The 19,797-nt window shown below is 45.1% G+C and overlaps 1 protein-coding gene across 1 annotated transcript; it reads right to left on the bottom strand.

Moving 5' to 3' along the window:
- Positions 1 to 6,200: 6,200 nt before the first annotated feature.
- On the bottom strand, positions 6,201 to 19,347 carry RAPGEFL1 (Rap guanine nucleotide exchange factor like 1). The gene is made up of 15 exons (XM_074261430.1): positions 18,687 to 19,347; positions 15,295 to 15,373; positions 14,389 to 14,524; positions 13,933 to 14,030; positions 13,202 to 13,314; positions 12,665 to 12,832; positions 10,561 to 10,658; positions 10,314 to 10,436; positions 9,841 to 10,019; positions 9,639 to 9,729; positions 9,272 to 9,322; positions 8,459 to 8,546; positions 7,898 to 7,962; positions 6,705 to 6,759; positions 6,201 to 6,467 (listed from the first exon to the last, which is right to left on the bottom strand). The coding sequence occupies exons 1-15, from the start codon at positions 19,210 to 19,212 to the stop codon at positions 6,343 to 6,345; spliced, it is 1,995 nt and encodes a 664-aa protein (XP_074117531.1). The 5' UTR covers positions 19,213 to 19,347; the 3' UTR covers positions 6,201 to 6,342.
- Between the last annotated feature and the right edge of the window lie 450 nt (positions 19,348 to 19,797).

Genomic DNA, 19,797 nt, shown 5'->3' with positions numbered 1-19,797 from the left:
CCCTTTTATTGATTATCTCCAATGTATCCTGTATTTAGCTTGATTATACATAGTTGTTTGCATATTGTCTCCCTCCCAACAGATTGTGAACTTCTTGAAATCAGGGACAGCCTTCTGGATTTCTTTGTATCTCCACCACTTAGTACAGTGCCTGGAACATAATAAATACTTAAAAAGTGTTTATTGACTACCTGATTAGGCATGAACATTTTTGGATTGAATCAAATAAGCATAACTTAAGTGTGAATAGGGCCTATGTAACTCCATGAATCAAAGTCAACATGTGAAATACCCATACAATTCTTATAAGATGCAATAGCTGTCTCAGAACTAGAGAATTCTGAATGTCTGGGTTTGAAAAGTTAGAGCAAGTATGACATTTCTAGCATTCTTTTAAGAAGCAAAGGGAGGACTAAGTAATGGCAGGAAAAGGAGAATCATTGGCTCTAAAGGAATTCTCAGAGCAGTGGACCAAGGCTGAAAGAAGTCCCAAGAAAAGATCTGCTCCTTCTTCAGCTTCCCTTATAGATATTTATCTACAGGCAGTACAATAAAATCTGCTGTTGTATTACCTATGTTTCCCGTAAAACAAATCTTGCCTCTTCCATCCTAAGAGCAAGGACTAATTTTACATATACATATGCATATATATATATATATTATTACATGTATGCATCCATGTATATGCATGCAATCCTGCAGATACTTCGATTTTTGAGTGTTAGGAAATTTTAAAAATGGGGGTATGGAACAATTATGACTAAGCTCAGAACTTTTCACCTGAAATTCCATAAAGTCAAAAAAAAGGAAAGTAAGTGAACCTTAAGGACCATTACATTGTTCCCTAGGCTTATCCTAAGCTAATTTATTGTAACAAAATGTTACATTGGTTCTTAATAAATACTTACCTGAGTATCAGAGATGAGAGATGGAGTATCATGCATCAGTAACAGAGAGGTTCAGTTTGAATGGATCAAAGAATGTGAGAAAGGAATTGATGTATAGTGAGGCTAAAAATATCAGTTTATGAATGGCTTTATAAAACAACAAGAAATCACTGGACTTTGAGTGGGGAAGCGACATGATGAAGTCTGTGCTTAAAGAAAAATTGCTTTGGCTGGTCTGTGGAAGATGAATTGGCTTCAGGAAAGACAAGACAAGGTAGTGACCACTTAGTTGGTCATTACAATAATCCAGGTGAGAGATGATAACAATGAAACCGCAGCTGTTTTACTGGACAAATAGAGACAGAATTTACGAGGTAAAAATTGTAAGATTTGGCAAATGATTGGATATGTGACATAAGGAAATATTGAGTAGAAAAGTGTCAAGACTTAAGATGACAGAAAAACATAATGATAAATGGTGGAAGGGAAAACTGAGATACTAATATATTGGGGTTTCCCCCCTGAGGCAATTGGGATTAAGTGACTTGCCCAGAGTTAGCTAGGAAGTGTTAAAATGTCTGAAGCTAGATTTGAACTCAGGTCCTCCTGACTTCAGGGGTGGTGCTCTATCCACTGCACCACCTAGCTACCCCAAACTAATACATTGTTGGTGGAGTTGTGAACTGATCCAACCATTCTGGAGAACAATTTGGAACTATGCCCCAAGGGCTATAAAATTGTGCACACTCTTTGACTCAGCCCTTTGGCTCAAGAGTCTTTGGCTCTATATCCCAAATAGATAATAAAAGAGGGGAAAGGACCCACATGTGCAAAAAATATTGCAGCTCTTTTTATAGTGACAAGGATTGGAAATTGAGTAGATATTCATCAATTGGGGAATGGCTGAATAAGTTATAATATATGAATGAAATGGAATATTATTGTTCCATATAAAATGATGAGCAGGCTGATTTCAGAAAAGCCTGGAAAGACTTACAAATAAAGTGAGGAGATCTAGGAGAACATTGTATATAGTAATAGCAAAATTCTGTGATGATCAACTATGATAGACTTAATTCTTCTCAGCAATGCAGTGATCCAAGACAATTCTATTAGACTTTGGATGGAAAATGCCATCTGCATCCAGAGGAAAAACTATGGAAACTGAATGTGGATTGAAAGACAGTATTTTCATCTTTTGTTTTTTGCTTGTTTTTTCTTTCTCATGGGTTTTTCCCCTTTTGGTCTGTTTTTTTTTTTAATACAACATGACAAATATGGAATTATGGTAAAAAGTATGGTACATATATGTCAGATTTCTTGCTGTCTTGGTGAGGGGAGAGTTAAGGGAGGAAGGGAGAAAGAATTTGGAACATAATATTCTTACAAAAATGAATGTTGAAAACTATCTTTCCAAGTATTTGGAAAAATAAAATACCATTGAGGGGGAAAAAATAATAATGCCAAGATTGAAAACCTAGGAACCTGGAAGAATGATTGTGTCTTTGACCAAAATAGAGAAGTTTGATAAAACAGGTAGGTTGGGAAGGGAATGGGGTGGGGATTCAAATAATTAGCTCTGTTTTGGAAGTGTTGAAACAAAGATGACTCTATAATATCCAGTTTGAAATGTCCAAGTTAACCATTGGTTTCTTGTAAGGAAATGGCTTCCGAAAGAATTATCTCTGAAGCTATATCCAAGCAGCTATGATATTTGCAACTTTGCCCTTTCTCCTCTTCTCAAACTTCCTTGTTATTTCGAGAGGAAAAGTTTCTCCTTGGAAAAAAAAGCAAAAAAAAAAAGTCCTTTTTCTAGGGATGTTAGGAAGGAGTTTCCTCAGTTTTCTGGGAAGATAAAGAGCTACAGCAACAGTAGCCATCTGAGCATTCTCTGAACAATGTCTTAATATCCTGGATTTGTGTCCTTTAAGCTAGAGAACCCAAAATCTTAGTAAAGGCTCTGTAAAACTTATGTCTCTTTGGCTTTGTTCAATTCAAAATTCTATTTTCTCTTTGGTGATCTCTTTAAGAAGTTTGGCACCTAGATTTGATCTTTAGGCAAAAAGAACATGAATGCTCATAATTCTTACTCGACTCTTTATGTCTTTTAGACTTAAATAGGTCAAAATTTTTGACTTCATGGCAACCTTGGCTGTCACAAATGGCTAATGTAAGGGAAATGAGGATGACATTTATAAAAAATCTTCCACAGAGGTCTTTCTTCTTCTACATTTTTGCCTCCATCTGGAATTCCTACCTATCATTCACTTTATTTATTTTTAAATTTTCAATAGTAGTTTATTTTTCCAAATATACATAAAGATAGTTTTCAACATTCATTTTGGTAAGACTTGATATTGCAAATTTTCTTCCCTACCTCTCTCCCTCAACTCCTCTTTCCCCAAGACAGCAAGTAATCTGATATAGGTTAAATATATTTGATTCTTTTAAACATATTTGCTATGTTATGCAAGAAAAAGCAGAACAAAAGGGAGGAAGATCACTGTCACTCACTTTTTTATAAATTGGTTAGGCTATTCAGATTAAATGACTTGCCCAGGGTCACACAACTAGGACGTATTATGTCTCTGAGGCTAAATTTGAACTCGGGTCCTCCTGACTTCTGGACTGGGTGCTCTATTCATTATGTCATCTAGCTGCCCCCATTATCATTCACTTTAAATAGTACCCCCTCCCTTCTATTGTTGTTTGCTTGCATTTTTGTTTTTCTTCCCAGGTTATTTTTACCTTCTTTCTAAATTTGATTTTTTTAATGCAACAAGATAATTGTATATATATGTACATATATATACATATATTGTATTTAACAAATACTTTAACATGTTTAACATGTATGGGACTATCTGCCATCTACAGGAGGGGGTGTAGGGAAAGAGGGGAAAATTGGAACAGAAGTTTTTGCAAGAGTCAATGTTGAAAAATTACCCACACATATGTTTTATCAATAAAAGCTATAATAATAATAAGAAAAAAGAAAAAAAGAAACAAATTTTAAAAAATAATAATACCCCCTCCCACCCAGAAATGTTCCCTCTCTATGTTTCTAAATTCCTGTAGACCCTCTAGAAGCATTTATACTTCCTAACATTGCCATAATATGAATAGATATTTAATCTCTCCTGATTTTTTGTAAACTGCTTCCAGGTAGGAACTTGACATTCATCTATGTATTTTTTGTTCTTTTGCACAGAGTAGGAATTCAATAAAGGTATTCAGTAAAATCTTCACTTTTTCAAAGCCCCCATGTTTTTACATGTGCAGCCACTACCAGACTGATTCACTTACCAAGTCAGCTTCTAAAAGAAGACTGGGGAAAAACCCTACTGTCTCCCTTACTCCCCACCCCCGTTTCTCCTCAGATTCATTTAAAAGAGGAGAGCAGCAGACATATTAGTTCGGAGACTTTATTGGCCTTTTCTCCGTCCAACAACCAAAACTGCACAGTACACACCATTCATTCTATTAAAGCTGTCTTGGGTAGAGGGGTGCAGGGAGAGGTGGGAATAAAGGCAGGCAGTGGGTACGTGGGTGAGAATAGGGAACTGGGGATCAGGGGGATGGATGGGAGCCAGTGTGACCAAAAATGTGTTTACAAATGGGCCAAGATGCCCATACACACTTGTGCAAGTATCCATAGGAGTAAGAATGGGCAGGGGGATTCTACAGCAGGTGAGGGTGAGTGTGGCAAAAAAGCTATATGATTTTTTTGAGGGGCATTGGGGAGAGAAGATATGGGGGATTAAGAAGGAAAGTGCACAGACGGAATGGGATGGGGAAATGAGTTGGGAACAGTGAATGTGTAGTGTGGGTGTGTATGGTAGTGTCTGCGTGTGGGTGTAGGGACATTTTGTAGCAAGAACAAGACAGATGGGCCATATAAAAGGGACTGTACAATGTTATGTATGATACAGCATTACATATTATACAAGGCTCTTTCCCTCTTTTTGTTTTAAAAAATAAATTTACAATTAAAGAGCATTTGGTAAAAAATATATACATTCTCAAAGGAAAAAAAGCAGCCACAGCTGCCACAAAAAGGGAGAGGAGGAGCCAAATAAGAGGGCAGGGTACTGCCAAGAAACCATGCCCAGTAGCTGCCAGGGCCCCTGTACCCACACCCCCTTGACTCCCAACCTGGGAGGCCCACAGTGGGGGAGACAGAGGTAGCAAAGGCATTGCCACACAAGGTCCATTCTCTGCCTTTGGAGCCTCCCCTTCTTGGGGCGAGAGGGTTTCCTGCTCAAGGAATGAGAAGCCAGACCCATCCAAACCCTGATGGGGAGAAAAGAAAGAAGAAAAAGAGGGAGAGACACAGACATCCATCTTCCCATCTTTGATGTGCCAGATTCTGGGAACAGAAGGAGATTTGGGGGTGGGCTGGGGAGTGGAGCAGGAAAAGAGAAAATTCCCATTTCTGCGACTAGATACCCCAAAGCAAACAAAACAGGGTAGAGGTGACATTTGTCAGCAAGGACCCTTAACTCCTGACTCTGTGCCTCATTTCCCTCTTCTATACCTCCCAGGAGAAGAGGGTTGAGTACAGTAGGCAGCTTAAGTCTATGTTTCCCTGAGCATCTGCTGCCCTCTCACCCCCTCCCCAGGGATATTTTGGAAATGGGGGAGAGGGAAGGACAGAAGGAGTTGCGCAGGGGCTCATGGGTACACCTCCCACCTGCTGCTGCTCCCTGCCCCCAGGGAAAGCTTCACCCACAAGCTTGGGCTTGTGGGGCAGCATCTGGGGAGCAGAGTGGGAGGAGAAACCTGGAAGGGGCTAGTGAGGAAGAGAGAATGAAGAAAATACCCAGGCCCCTCCCAGGCTGAGGCAGACAAGGGTAGCACCAAACTGCAGAGATCACCTTGTACAACACACCTAGAGATCCCATTCCTTTTTCACAACAATCCCTTCCCTCCCTCCAACTAAATCTGGGAAAGGGAGAGCTGTAAAAGGGGTAAGAGTAAGATTTGGGAAGGGAGTCTCTCTCCCCTCATAGCAAAGAGGGATCCCAAGACCATCAGAGAAGAAGCTAGGAGGAATGGAGGCTGCTGGTTTCCCTCCACAATACCTTTCCTACCCTCCTCTGAGGAGGGTTGGAAATTCCCTCCCTAGACTGATCCCCATCCCCTACAGGAAGGGAACAAAGGAGGAAACTGCTCCACTGTCCCGGGGCCTGGGATGGGAGGGTATAATGGTTGTAGAGGAGAGACAGGAGAGAAAGAATCTAGAAAACCAAAATTTAGGTAGCCTGGAAAGAACAGGCCTAAGATCTCAGTGCAACAAAGCTGATTTCTAACAACCCTCCAGGGAGGAGGGAGATCTGTCAGGGCAAGGAGGAGATGGGAAGAGGGACACAAGGGGAAAGTGCTTGAGTGCCAGGTGTGGGTACCAAGGGCTCCCGGAGAGGTAGCTGGATTGGTACCCCCAGCTCCCCCACCCTCACTGACTATTGGCCTCCAACTTGTAGGAGAGCTCAAAGAGCAGATTCTGGTTGTCAATGACCTGGAACTGGCGCACGTAGGCCTTTGTCTGCAGGTGGTGAGGTGATGCTTCCATCTCGAGGCCTAAGGGAGCATCAAAGAGAGTTATTCCTGTCACCATTCTCACCATCCACCCCTACAGCCATGGCAGTGAGGGAGAGCAGAGGCAGCTCCCCCAAGGAGGAAGGCGAGGGCCCATATAATTACAAGATAAAGTCCTTCAGCTGAAGAACCAAGGAAAGTAGGGGTAGGAGACCTCCATGGACACAGCACCCTCACCCACACGTCCACATCTCAACACCCCGCTGTTACCGTACTCACAGAGGGGCCGACTTCTATATTTCCGGATTGTTCTCACTTTTTCTGCCACCGAATGCTAAGGAATGAAGATGAGGAGAAAGCCAGACAGAATCACTAGAGGAAAAAAAGCAAACCCAAATGCCCTTTCTCCCTCTTTCATCCCCTTCACTCCCCTACCTCCAAGGCCTGGGGTCCCTCCCAGCTAGAACTCAACCTACTCCCACATCTCTAGTTGCTCAAAGAAAGGAAGCAAGATTTTTTACTTTAGAGTGAAAAGATTTCTTAGAGATAATGGCCCCAACTCCCTCCAAGGAGGAAACTGAAGCTTATAGAAAAAAATTCATATACTGATCACTAAAGCCAGTAAGATCAAATATAAAGTCCTCTGTTTGAAATTGAAAGTCCTTCATATTGCCTTTTCAAGCTCACTAATCACTGCCTTCTCTTCACACACCCTACAACACACCTTCTCACCATCTGTTCCTCACATCAACATTTCATTTCCCATTTACAGATTTTTACATAGGTAGTTATCCCCTAAGCACTTTCTCCTTAACTCCCCCTCTTAGAATCCTTAGTAACATTCCCCAAACTCAGCCTAAGTTCCACCTCCATGGTCACTAACTGCCCACTAACCAGTGTACCTGGGCCCTGTAATTTTTATTTATTTATCTTATTTATATTTTGTATAAATTCTAAATCCAAATATACATATGTAGATGTTGTTCAGATCCTCCCCACTTAAAAAGAAAACATAAGCTCATTTTGGACAGGAGCTTTTTTTTTTTTCTCCCCATCTCTACTACTGAGCACAGTTAATCACAGCAGAGAAAATGATTAAAAAAATGCTTCTTGAGTGGTTTGTTGACGGTAGGCAGCAGAGCCAGGTTCTCTGACTCCAAATTCCACTATGCCATCTAGATTCTCCCATGAGAGTGGACACTGCATGCATGGGAGACAGCTAGGCCGAGCTTCAGTGCCCAGAATTAGCCTGAGATCTCAGTAACTGGGTGTCAGGTCTGTCGCATGTAGGAGTGTTGCCACGGTAATGCTGCCTTAGAGATGGGCTTGGAATCTGCCTAACTAGATTGGGCACTGAAGGGAAGAATGTTGTCTGTTGGGTACAGTGGGTGAGGCACGGAATACCATGAGCTAGGAAGGGAAGGTGGAACCTGGTCCATGAGGAAGAACACCTGAATGGATGATTCACTTACCAGCTTCTCAATGTTGACTAATCCATCCAGGAGAGTCTTGCTGCCTTCATGCAGGAATGTCAAGTCTATAAGGGTAAGGGAGAAAGAGAGAATCAGGTATGGATAGGGGAGCCAGAGAAACCCAGAGGAAATCACTATGGTGGAGAGTTGAAATAATTGAGGGTTTCTCTATCTAACCATACAAAATTCTGTAATCCTCTCTAGCCTGGAGAACTTCAGATTTGAGATTAAACATCAGGATTTAAGACAAAGCTCCTTAATGTGGTAACCTGTTGGGAATCCATGGGTAGATTCCAGGGAGCACATAAACTTGAGTGGTAAAAAACATTCTATCTTTACATCAGTTTAATTGATTTGTTTCATTGTCTTTTGGATTTTATTTTGTTTTCTTCCAAACATTATTTGGAGAAGGGGTCCACAGACTTCACCAGACTACCAAAGAGATCTATGACCTACATAAAAAGGTTCAGATCCTGGTTTCTGGTTCAAGTGATAACCTTAGAAGTTGGAGCATTGATGAAAGGTCATGAAAGTTCAAGTTTTAAGGTCAGGGCTCTTCACCTTTGAGGATCAGAGGCACGAAGGGGATCACTGGTGGCTTCATCTTAGATACAACCTCTCTGTAACTTTTGTGGTTCCTGCAGGGATCCTAGAGAATGAGAATAATGGCTAGTATATATATATCTTTCAAGTTTGCAGACTGTTTTGAATGTAATCTCATTTGAGCTTCATAGTAGCCCTAGAGACAGGTAAACATTTTGTTGATCAACGCTGTGATTTCATCAGCATAGGAAGCTCAAAGAGAAAAGTTTTCCTTTTTAATCAACATATTCTCTTCAATGTAAGCATTAAGAGTTTCTTCAGATGACAAATGACTTGCCAAAGTTAGTAAGTATCAGCTATGAGCCTTGAACCCAGGTCTTCCTGAATCTGAGACCAGTTGTCTAACTAATTGTTACTGCAAATGAAGAAACTGAGGCTCATGGAAAATAACCAGTCCTCAGTCACAAGTTAAGTCAGTGTAAGAAGCAGAATCTGAGCCCTGCTTCCAAAGTCCATCTCTGGAACAGCTCTGCTATCAGTTGGCCAGGAATCAAAGTTAGATCAGTCATGGCAGTGAGGGCTCCCACTTCCTCTCTAACCTTCCTACCCAGTTCCCTTTTTGACCATGTGGCTGATTTTGGGGTCTAAGGAAAGAGGGATGGTGACTGCTCTCCCAGCTCCTTCTATATACAATACACACCTTCTTTATACCTTTTCTATCTGCTAATACCCTGGACTAGTCAAGTAGAAAGAAAGTCCCTGGGATCTGAGGGAGGTGAGCATATCTGTATGTATGTGTGGAAGGAGGAAAGAGGAAGCAACCATACTCACTGTCAAATTCTCAAATTTTCGGAACAAGTTTTTGAATTTTCCTGGTAGTTTCTGAAGAGAAAGTTTGAAGAAAGAAAAGGAAATGTTCATCAAGAAGACACTGGTTTCAAGGCAGTTTTAGCTAACCCTCTAATGACTGTGGGAGATGGTGGATAAAGGAAGATGACTAGCTTGCCGAGAATGTAGGCTACTGGGGTGACAAAGGGACAAGGGTTCATTTGAGGAATTAATAATGGCATAAAGAAAATTGCTGGTAAAAAAAAAAAAAAAAAAAAAGAACCTTGAGATGGAAGAAAGGCGAGAACCCAAGGTAGAAGGGTGTCAGGAAAGGAGGGAAAATCCTAGAGGGCAGGGGATATTCCCTCACCTCCCAGGTGAGCCGAAGGCGGCCGACAGCAGCATTATCCAGCCCCATAATCACAGCATAGAAAGACAACAGGTCCTGATTCTGTTTACAGCTGTTTAGAGGAAGGGTTGAGGGAATGGTAAGTAGGTTTCAGGGACCCAGACCTTCACCATCCATCAGGCTCCTCCCCTTTCCTGCTTTCCCAGTCAGATTTGGGGCTTACATGGCTGCTATCTTGATGAACTTCTTGAGCAGTTGTGCTCGCTTCCCAAGAGGCTCACAGAGTAGAACCTCGGTGGCCACCCAGTGGGTGACCTCACTGCACCGCTGAAGCAAAAGCTCAAGGTTGGCTGTCTCCCGTCGGCCCCGCTCCCCATGGAACACGTAGTCCACGAACTCCAGCTAAGCCACCAGTGAGTCCACAGGTGAAAGAGGGCAGGTGGCACGGGGAGGAGTGCAGAAAAGACCAAGGGAAGGCCACAGGGTTGGGGAAGACGGAGGACAGAGGATGGGGACATCCAAGGAGAAAAAGTGAAGGTTGACAGCAGGACAAAAGGATTCAATATAAAAGGGATGGAGAAGACAAAGGTAAGGTTGGTACAGGATCTACTGGTATTCTCCCAGTTTATTTGGTTCCCCTTTTCCCCTTAGCCATTTGGTCTTCTTCCCTCCCCAGCTTTCCACCACCCATCCCACCTCATGTACACATCGGAACAGCTCCCAGTGGAAGGCAGTGAGGTGATTGGCAATATCCTCTGGCTCCACTCGATGAATCTCTGTATCCCCAGGGGACACCTGGATCTCCTCAGGGAGGGGCACCTGAGTGTAAGGAGCACAAGGTGTCCTCAGGTGAGCTCCTTAGGTCATGATCTCATGTACATGGTTCTCCCCTTCCCCTCTCTTAGCAAATGGAAGTTGGAGGTGGGGGGTGGGGAACTGTTACCAGTGCTTCATAGCTGTCCCGGGTACAGGCGAACAAGTGGCTATTGATGCCTAGGGTAGTAAAGACACAATCCTCACTGGGCTGTAGCAGAACTTTCTCTGTCGGAAAAACCAAAAATACAGCCCTTTAATTCATGGTCTAGGATCTCAGAATTCCTGGTTTCTCTTCCTCACAATAGTCACTGAAGTGTCCCCTCCCCAATACATTAAGACCAAGTCTACACTGGTAACTCTACAGAGCCTTCCCTCTCTCAAATTCAAGGAAAATGATAAATAAAACTAGCAACAACTTGAGCCAAGAACTTCTAAGAGGTGAATCAAGATTGAATTTGTATATCTAGTACCTAGGGCTGTTCCTGGCACATTCTAGCCACCTGGTAAATGGTTGGTCATTTGTTTTTAAATACTTTTTTTGATATCTTTTATTTTTATAGAGGCAGCTAGGTGACACAACACATAGTGTATGAAACCTGGAGTTAGGAAGACCCGAGTTCAAAACCTGGCTCAAAGTCTTACTAGCTATATGATTCTGGACAAGTCATTTAAGCTCTCTCAGCCTCATCTATAAAATGGGAATAATACAAGGTTATTGTGAGGTTAAAATAAGATGACATATGTAAAGTGCTGTGCTAACCTTAAAGAAATATGTAAATACTAGCTTTATTTTTTTTACATTGCCCAATTTTCCCCTGTATTCCTTCTTTCAAAAGAAAATCATATATTAATAAATGCTTGGTCAAGTGAATTGAATTGAGTTCACATCATTTCAATTTCTTCCTTTGTAAGAAGATGGGGATTGAACTAAATTATATCTTAGATCCTTATCTACTTTCAGATCTTCAAATCTTAAAATGACTACTCAAATGCCCTATGGATGTGAGGATTTAGCATATTAGCAGCAAAAATTTCATCAGAACTGCCATTTTATTGGAGCATTTTCAAGGAGGTAGTCTAGGTCAGTGGCATGAGGCTCAAATAGAAATGGGGGCCACTAAACAATACTGAAGAATGCTTGTTACTGCATGAGACTTAGAAAACCATATAATAGCTAACCTATGTTAAAATGCTTGCTGTCTTGGGGTGGAATGATGGAATGGGAGGGAAGGAAGGGAGGAAAGGAGAAAAATTTGGAACTCACAATCTTATAAAAATGAATGTTGAAAACTGTCTTTACATGTTAATGAAAAAAAAACTATTTATTAAAAAAAAAAAAAAAAAAGGAAAAGAAGGGGCAGCTAGGTGGCACAGTAGATAGAGCGAACACTAGCCCTAAAATCAGAAGGACCTGAGTTCAAATTTGGTCTCAGACACTTAATAATACTTCCTAGCTATATGACCCTGGCAAATCACTTAACCCCAATTGTCTGCGGGGGGTTGAGAATAAAAAATAAAAAGGCAAAACCACATGTAACATTAGGTTCTATTGTATTTTTATTTATTTTATTTCGGAAATATATTTCAATCTGGTTTGGGGGCACTCAGGAATGTGTGGCCACCTAGAACACCTTTAATCTGGGATGTGCTAGAGTTATCTGGGTTTCTAAAACAACAATAATTCCTTTTGCATTTGTAGCACCCTTTTCTCTCCCCCCACCCCAAAAGCACTTCTCTCCTTTTTATACTTTGAACATCTCTTCAAGGAAGTGTGTGTGTGTATGTGGGGAAAGTGAAGATTATTCTCTTCCTGTTACAGATAGAAAAGTTAAGGCTGTGAAGATCCAGCAAGCTTAATGTGTTGTCAAATTAAATTCATTTAGTGAGGCAACTGAGCTCAAGTTACTTGCTTAGCTAGTAAGCATTAAGTGTTAGAAGGCTGGATTCGAACTCAGGTTCTCCTGAGGGGCTGGTGCTTTATCCACTGTGCCCGTAGTGTGTTGTTACTCACCTGGATATAGAAGCCCCTTCCCTTAGCACCATCCTCAAAGACAATTTTGAAGATGGATAAACCAGTCTGCCCATGCAGGCTCAGCATGAGATGGAATGGTCTGCAGATCTGCTGACTAATAAGCCCTATTTATTCCTTCCCTTTCCAAAGGGCAGTCTATCTCTGTAATGACACTTTTCCTACCTAGAATCCCCAGCAGCCTCATCCTCCCCCCACTTACCTCCTGAGGAGGCCACAGCCACAAGGATGAGGGAGTCCTCACGCCCGGCTGACTCCTCTGAGTACTGCAGCTTCTCTGACACTGAACCCAGGATGTCCTGCACTGAGGCAGACAGGCGGCTTCGGATGGTCACATAGGAGTGGTCAGGCATGTAGACCCTGCAGAAGACTGAAAGCAGACAGCAGACAAGGATGACTGGTTATAGAGAACACAGTGGCCACAGCCGGCTCTCACTGTCTCCTCACCCTTTGCCAGCTGGGCATTATGTCTTTGGCAGCTGAGGAAAGGCATTCCATTGGGAATGATCCATTGTGTGTGTGAGGTAGACTGAAGTGTGATGTGAGGGTGACCCAGGAAAAGTTTGGGTATAGGATTTGAGAGACTCCCCTGGGGAATTACTGGGCCAGGGAAACTAATTAACAGGCTCCAAGACCCAAAATGACTCCTCAGAAGGACCCCAGAGAAACCCAACAGTGGAGAGAGTGGGTATAATCATACAACCTTGCCATCCCCGCTACCCACACCTGCAGCACTTACTCTCGTCCGAGCCCCGGAAAGCCACCCGAGTTTGCAGACAGGAGTCTATTCGGCGGAAGTGACGGAACAATGGCTTTACTTGCTTGCTGGGTGGCTGACTCTCTTCCGGGATCCTGGCAGCAAGCACAGCAAGCATCAATGGGCATTGCCCCAGAAGAGGGTGGACCGAGCGTCAGCCAGCAGAGATGCTGGTCTGGGAGGTTGTGGCCAAGTAGGCACCGGGCTCTGACTATACCCCTCTGAGTAAGGCGAGTGGGTCAAGGAGGTGGGGATGGTATAATTGATAATACCAGCCATCTTGGGTCACTATTTCAAATAAATATTGATCTATCGTTTGAGGCCCAAGTTAAATGCTACCCCCTCCAGGAAGTCTTGTGCTAGCCTCTGAAATTCTAAAGCTTTTACTATTAGTGCCTGTATCCTTTCTTTGCTACTTTTCACATACTGTCTGGTAGTTTATATACACATTTTATCAGTCCTCGACTAGACTATAAGCTCCTAGAGGGCAGGAAAAGTATTGTAAATTGTGTTCATCATTTTCTCTGCCACGCTACCCCACTCACTCCACGGGCCTGAATGTAGCAAAAACTGTTCAATAAATTTCCATTGCATCCAAAGCTAGTGGATATGGGGAATAGGAAGGAAATAATCCTGGGTATAGGAAACTCAGTATCATCTTCAGGGAAACTCAGTTGATGCCATTTTCTCCCTCCCCCCTACCCAACCCTTACTTGAGCTCTACTGTCTCCACCAGCTGGTGTAGTCTTATGGTGTCCTCTCGGAGATCCTGATAGAGGGATTCATCTTTCATGATCAGCAGATACAGGTCCTGGGGGAAAGGAACATGCAACAAGTAAGGATGAGGCTGGGACCACCATGCCTGAGCCCAAACTTTTGTCCTAAATTGGATCAGCCCTATCTCCCACAGAAGTGGCTAGGAAGTGAAAAGAATCACTCAGAGTTAAGGGCTTTGGCAGGGTTCATGTACCTTATGTGTTTGGGACTGAAGGCCATTCTATTTCTTCTCAAATTACATAACTATTCCAAGCTCTCGAGTATGAGCATTTCTTTCCTCTGAGTATTTTTTTTTCTTAGAGTCCTCAGCTCATAGAACATTTCTTCAACAGGAATAGTCCTCTGCCTCAGGGGGCCTCTCTTTACTGGACTGCTAAGTGGGTAGCACCCACCTTAATGATTCGACCAGCACATTCTTCCTCCTGCAGTAATCCTTGGTATGTCTCCAAAAAGTGGAGGAGCACAGCCAAGCACGCCTGTTTCCGGCCTAACCCCTCAGCCCCCTCAACACCGTTGGACTGAACAAAGCTGACTCCAAAGTTAAGGAAAATGATACTGCAAGATTAGACTCCCCATTCCTACCTTAGATTCTTTGCTCCCTCTTCCATAAACTAGGGATTGGGGAGAAGGAGACAGAAAATTATCTTCATAATACTCCAACCCCTAACTTTGGGTTTTGGTGGGAGAGGAAGAGCATCAGATGGGGTACCTTTCACTTGGGGTCAGGATAATCTATCTCCCCTAGCCTTAGCAACTTGCTCAAGATAGGGAGGGGGCATTCCCAGTTTTTACACCATCCACAAACTGCCAATTTGAGTTCCAATGCAGGCTGCCCTGACCCACCCACCCCATTTAGGAATTCACTTAGATTTGGGGCTCCTCACCTGTTGGAAATCTGGTGAAATCTTTGGCCCTTTCTCAGAATAATAGTTTTCAATAACTGAAGAAAATGATAAATTTCAACTAGATGTTAATTTAAAATATAGAAGTCATTTTCTTCAAGGAACACTATCCCTGAAGCCCTTGGAATGCCTCAGGAGGAACCCCTGAGTTAGATTATGACAGTAACAAAATCTCCAACAGGCTAGCTGGTGCCTTAGTGCTTATAGCAGACCCTGAAATGACATACCAGGTGGTCTCATATTTATAGCAAACCCCACAATAACCCAGCAGGTGGCCTGATATTAACTGTAGTACATTGGTGTTGGGGAAGTGCCTCAATGATATATGGGGTGTCTACTTCTGGCTGGTTGGGAACTGCTTCCAGACCCTCCCCAAAACTCCCAAAGAAAGGATATTACTGGTACAACTCCTGCAGGAAGCGCTCAGTAGGGAGGAAGAGCGAGTGAGTGAGGACAAAATCATCCAGCAGAACGTCTGTATGGAGATTGGCAGGGCAGGTGTCAGAAGGGCACCGCCTGGCCCAGGAATGCCCCAGACTAAGAATGCCACCAGCTCGGTGCAGCCCCACCTGCCAGGGGGCCAAGCTCTGCCCCTCCACGCCCCTCCCCTCTCTAGGTCAGAGCCCAAGCCACCTGCCTGAACATGTTGGACTCACCAGGTCACATGTAGGAACACTACTGCCTCCTGCTTCAAAGGCAGGGTTAGTAATCACTGCAGGAGGAGAGGGAGGGGCTATGGCACCTTCATTTACTTCTCTTATAGAGCATTTCCCAACTAACTCTTCCACTCACTTTCCATCAGGCCTGAGAGGGGAATGAGAAGCTGGAGGGGGTCCTGGCAACAAGACATCGTCTAACCTTCTTTAAGTTATAGAAACCCTCCCCAGCATCAAGAGAGGGAATCTGAACCAGAAAGACTTCATGGGTGGAATTCGAGAGGAAAGGGAGGAAACAAAATAACTAGCTAGCAGACACATAATGCCTTCTTTACTCCTCCCTGCTCTTCACAATTACCCTGTGAAGTAGATGCTATTTGTATCCCCCTTTTACAGCCTGAGGCTGAGAAAGGTAAAGTAATTTGTGGGTTGTCATATGGCTACTTAGTATCTGAGGTAGAATTTGAACTCAGGACTTCCTGATTTGAAATACAGCATTCCATCCACTGCACCAGCTAGCTTCTTTAAAATGCCAGCTTATTGTCTTTCTTCTTCTATCTCCTTCCACTCTTCCTCCCCTGACACACCTCAGACACAACTTGCAGTCACGGGCAGGCAGGCCAAGACCAGCCCTGCTCAGGAGGTAGAGCAGGAGTCGGCGCAGCCTCTTTGATCCCAAAGCACTGAGCAGAAGCCCCATTGCCTCTGGGTGCCATCCCATGGAAGGGTTAATGAGGGAGGGGAGGAGGAGTGGCCCTTCCTCCTTTCCATCCCGGGCCTGGCTCAGCCAGTCAACCAGGTACAAGGTCGTCCTGACTTGCAGCCAGTTTAGGGGTAGGGCAGGGCCACTTGGCACACAGACAGGAGGCAGAGAGGGAGCCAAGTGTCCTAGCTGGGGAAGACTCAGGGTGAGTCTTCAGACACTGCTCCGGGGAGAAGTCAACCCATAAGATGGCTCCTGAAATATCCATAGAGCAGTCTCCAGTCTCAGCTGCTAAGCCAAGGTCCCCAGGATAAGTAGAGTCACAGAAGCAAAGCTATAAGGGTCAGTCAAGAGCTAGTCTAATGCTCTCATTTTAATTCAAGAAACATTTATTAAATTCCTGCTGTGTTGCTGATACTGTGCTGGTTTCTGAGAAGGGGGGGGGGGGGGGCTCAAGGAGACTAAAGCCCTCTTTTTTTTTTTCATTGCCTAAAGCCCCACAGCTAGTTAATAAGAGAGCCAGTACCCCCCAGTACAGTATTTTTTCTACTTATCTCCCAGAATTTCATTGAATCAGATAATGACGACCTCAAGGAGCCTGAGGACTTGGAATTTTTTGTCAATTCACAGGGGTGCCTATCTCATTGGTGCCCCCCCACAATAATTCAGGATGCACAGAGCATCCTGGAGAATCCATCAGCTTGGGATCTTTTACACCTTCCTTTTCCCTAACCATATTAAGTCTTCTAAAGCAGCCATCCCTCCATGACATGCTGGTTTATCTTTCCCCAACTCCCTTCCTCCTATAGATCTGCAGAGCTCATGCTCGGGTACCACAATCCCCTGCTATTTTGCTTTCTTCTTGCCTCCAACACATACATGCTCTGAGGAATTAGCCTGATTGGAGGTTAGGGTACAGACCAATAATACTGTGTCTGATGGCCAGACTCAGGTATAAGGGAAAAAAATAGATAGCATCTTCTCCCTTTCTTACCCTAGTGGCCTCAACTACCCTGATGAACTCTGGGAGAAAACTAAGGCAAAGGGAGCTCCTGGTGCTTTCCTAGGATAGATATCAGGACCAGCATAACATTCCATCTAGACTATTCAATTTGCAAGGGAACCAAGAAAAGAGAAATTGAGAACAGCTTTCACATGGGGTGGGGGGTATAGTTTGCTGTCTCTCTGCAAAAGGGGATGTGTCATATACGCCCATAGAGGGTGTGTGGCGTAGGCGAGAAGTTGCAGTTATGGGAGCTGTGTGTCTCTCTGATATTTTTCTAATTAAATCAAAAAGGTGTCAGCTCCCCAGGGCATCTACAACCTGAGCCAAAAGGAGGGGACCTTAGTGTCCAAGAACTCTAGGAAAGGAATTACAGCCCCCCTATTTGGGGGTCCTCTGGGAAAGGATGAAGGAGGGAGGAATCTCATGCTTCTTCATTCTTTTTCCTAAATTCTAGATTCCCTTCATTTTCTGGACTTCCTTTTGCCTGCCAGAAGGCTTCTTTACCTTAACCCAATGTCATTCTGGGTTTTACAACCCAGTGACCTAACACATTATTGTTTCTGGGGCCTCAGTTTCCTAAACTGTTATTAGACTTAGGGGTGGTAGAAAGAACACTATAATTAGTCAAATAAAAGACTTCCTTGGGTATATTTATGTTAATAAGGCTTTATATGGTGGCCTAGAACTTGGAGAGAATGGGATCAACTGGGGAGGGTCATTTAGTACCCCGATCTTCCCAATAATGTCCATAAGCAAGTCCAACCCCTCTCCTTACTTCTACCAATAAGAATATCTTTCCCCATTAGGGACCTTTCAAGAAGCTCAGTCACCACTTACAACCACCTGACAGTGACCAGCCCTAGACTTTAGCTTTGGGAATTTCTAGACTGTGCTATGAATTTGTCTATGAAGTTAACTTCTGTGTGTGTGTGTGGTGGGGAGAGGTCTTTTTCTCCGGGGGCCGTATTAGCCTGAGTCCCACTTCTGGAATCCCACCCTAATAGCATTTTAAGATGCTAAGCCCCAGCTCTAAGATGAGGGTGGGGGTGGAGGAGACTCAAAATCAAGGACTCCTAATGCTCTGCAGATGGAATGCCTCAGTGGAAGGGGCAGGCTGGGTTCTGAATGGCACTGGGGAGGTAGCCAGGTAGGAAGGGATCAGAGCCTTATCTTAAATAACCTGAGGAGACCATGTGTGAAGGAATACAGGTAGAGGCGTGCCAACTTCTCTTGTCCAGGAATGCACTACACGGTCTTCCCCCCCCCCACAACAGACACAATATGCCCATGGTAACCTATACCCTCATACCCATCCTGAATGTTCCCCTCCCCCTAGCCAAAGGATGAAGAAGAGAAGGACTCATCTTCCCCCTTCCTTTCTGCGGCCTCAGGATTGCTGCTGCAGCTTTAGCCAATTGCTTACCTGAGGTCCCACTGTCCCGGGGAGCCCCTCCAGCCAGCCGCTCTAGGATTCGGTTCAGCAGATGCTCGGGCTGGTCCAGGGCCCCCAGAGGGAGCCAGGGAGGTGGAGTGAGGGGCTCTCCTGGGGACAGCTCATCCGATGAGTAGGACGAAGGGGAGCGAAGAGGTCCCCCTACTCCAAGAGGGCCGGGGCCCGGGGCTTCATCCAGCTGCAACCAGCAGGGTCCCCCTCCCACTGGCTCCCCAGCGGTCCTGCCGGGTTCTCCCTCTTCCTCCTCTGTAGGCGGCTCCAGCCCGGGTTCGGCCGGGGGTTCCCGGAGAAAAGAAGGGAGTAGCAAGCGAGATACACTTTGGCGTCTCTGCAGCTGTCGGGGTCCCCCCGCTGGGCCACTGCCTCCCGCAGGCCCTCCGCCCCCTCCGCCCCCAGGCCCGCCACACCCCCCAGTACCCCCTCCGGCTCCTGTTCCTACAGCCCGCCCAGCCAGCTGCGACGTCTGTTTCTTCAAAAATTTTTCCAGCGGCTTCATACCCCAACCCCCCCGCCCCCGCCGGGACCGCCGGGAGGACCCAGGTGTCCGGGCCGCGGGCGGGGGGTAGCGCGGGGATGCTTAAAACCGAAGTGGGGCAGCTCGAAGGCTTGTGTCAGGCGCCGAGACCAGGGAGCAGAGGTACCCGCGGCTGGCTGGAGTCCAGTGTCCACTGCCCTCAGGAGATGCCAGCAGGAAGAGGGACAGCTCTCAGCAGCCCCCCATGCCTTTTCAAATGGTGCCGGGCCCGGGAGGGTGACCCGGGGATGGATCCGGTGCCCCCTAGCTCATGGGCCCCGGGGCCCGGCAGAGGCGGCAGGCGTAGAGCAGGAGCCGAGGACACCGAGGAGGAGGCGGCGACGGCTGTGCTCCTGGCCCCCGGGAAGGTGGCAGAGCTGAGGCCCCGCCCCTTCGGCCCGAGACCCACCCCCGTTCCCTCCCAGGTTCGGCCCCCAACCTTGGACCCGCCCACGGGCGGCGCTGGGCCAAGATGTGGCCCTTTGGAGAGATCTGGGTCCGAAGTGGGATCAATGCGGACAATAAAAGCCATTCAGAAATAAACAGGGAGGGGGAAGCGGGGGGCAC

Source organism: Sminthopsis crassicaudata, chromosome 4 (genome assembly GCF_048593235.1).
Source record: "Sminthopsis crassicaudata isolate SCR6 chromosome 4, ASM4859323v1, whole genome shotgun sequence".
NCBI classification, from domain to species: Eukaryota; Metazoa; Chordata; class Mammalia; order Dasyuromorphia; family Dasyuridae; genus Sminthopsis; species Sminthopsis crassicaudata.
Note: the sequence above shows the minus strand (reverse complement) of the source record. Positions and strands in the feature narration are given on the sequence as shown.

Bases quoted from the DNA above. Each gene is read 5' to 3' on its own strand.
- RAPGEFL1 (XM_074261430.1), bottom strand. From the start codon at position 19,212: ATGAAGCCGCTGGAAAAATTTTTGAAGAAACAGACGTCGCAGCTGGCT. The intron at 12,833-13,201 runs GTAAGTGCTGCA...GTCTGCTTTCAG, and splicing joins TTTCCGGGGCTCGGACGAGA to TCTTCTGCAGGGTCTACATG. The intron at 9,323-9,638 runs GTGAGGGAATAT...CTTTCTCTTCAG, and splicing joins GCCTTCGGCTCACCTGGGAG to AAACTACCAGGAAAATTCAA.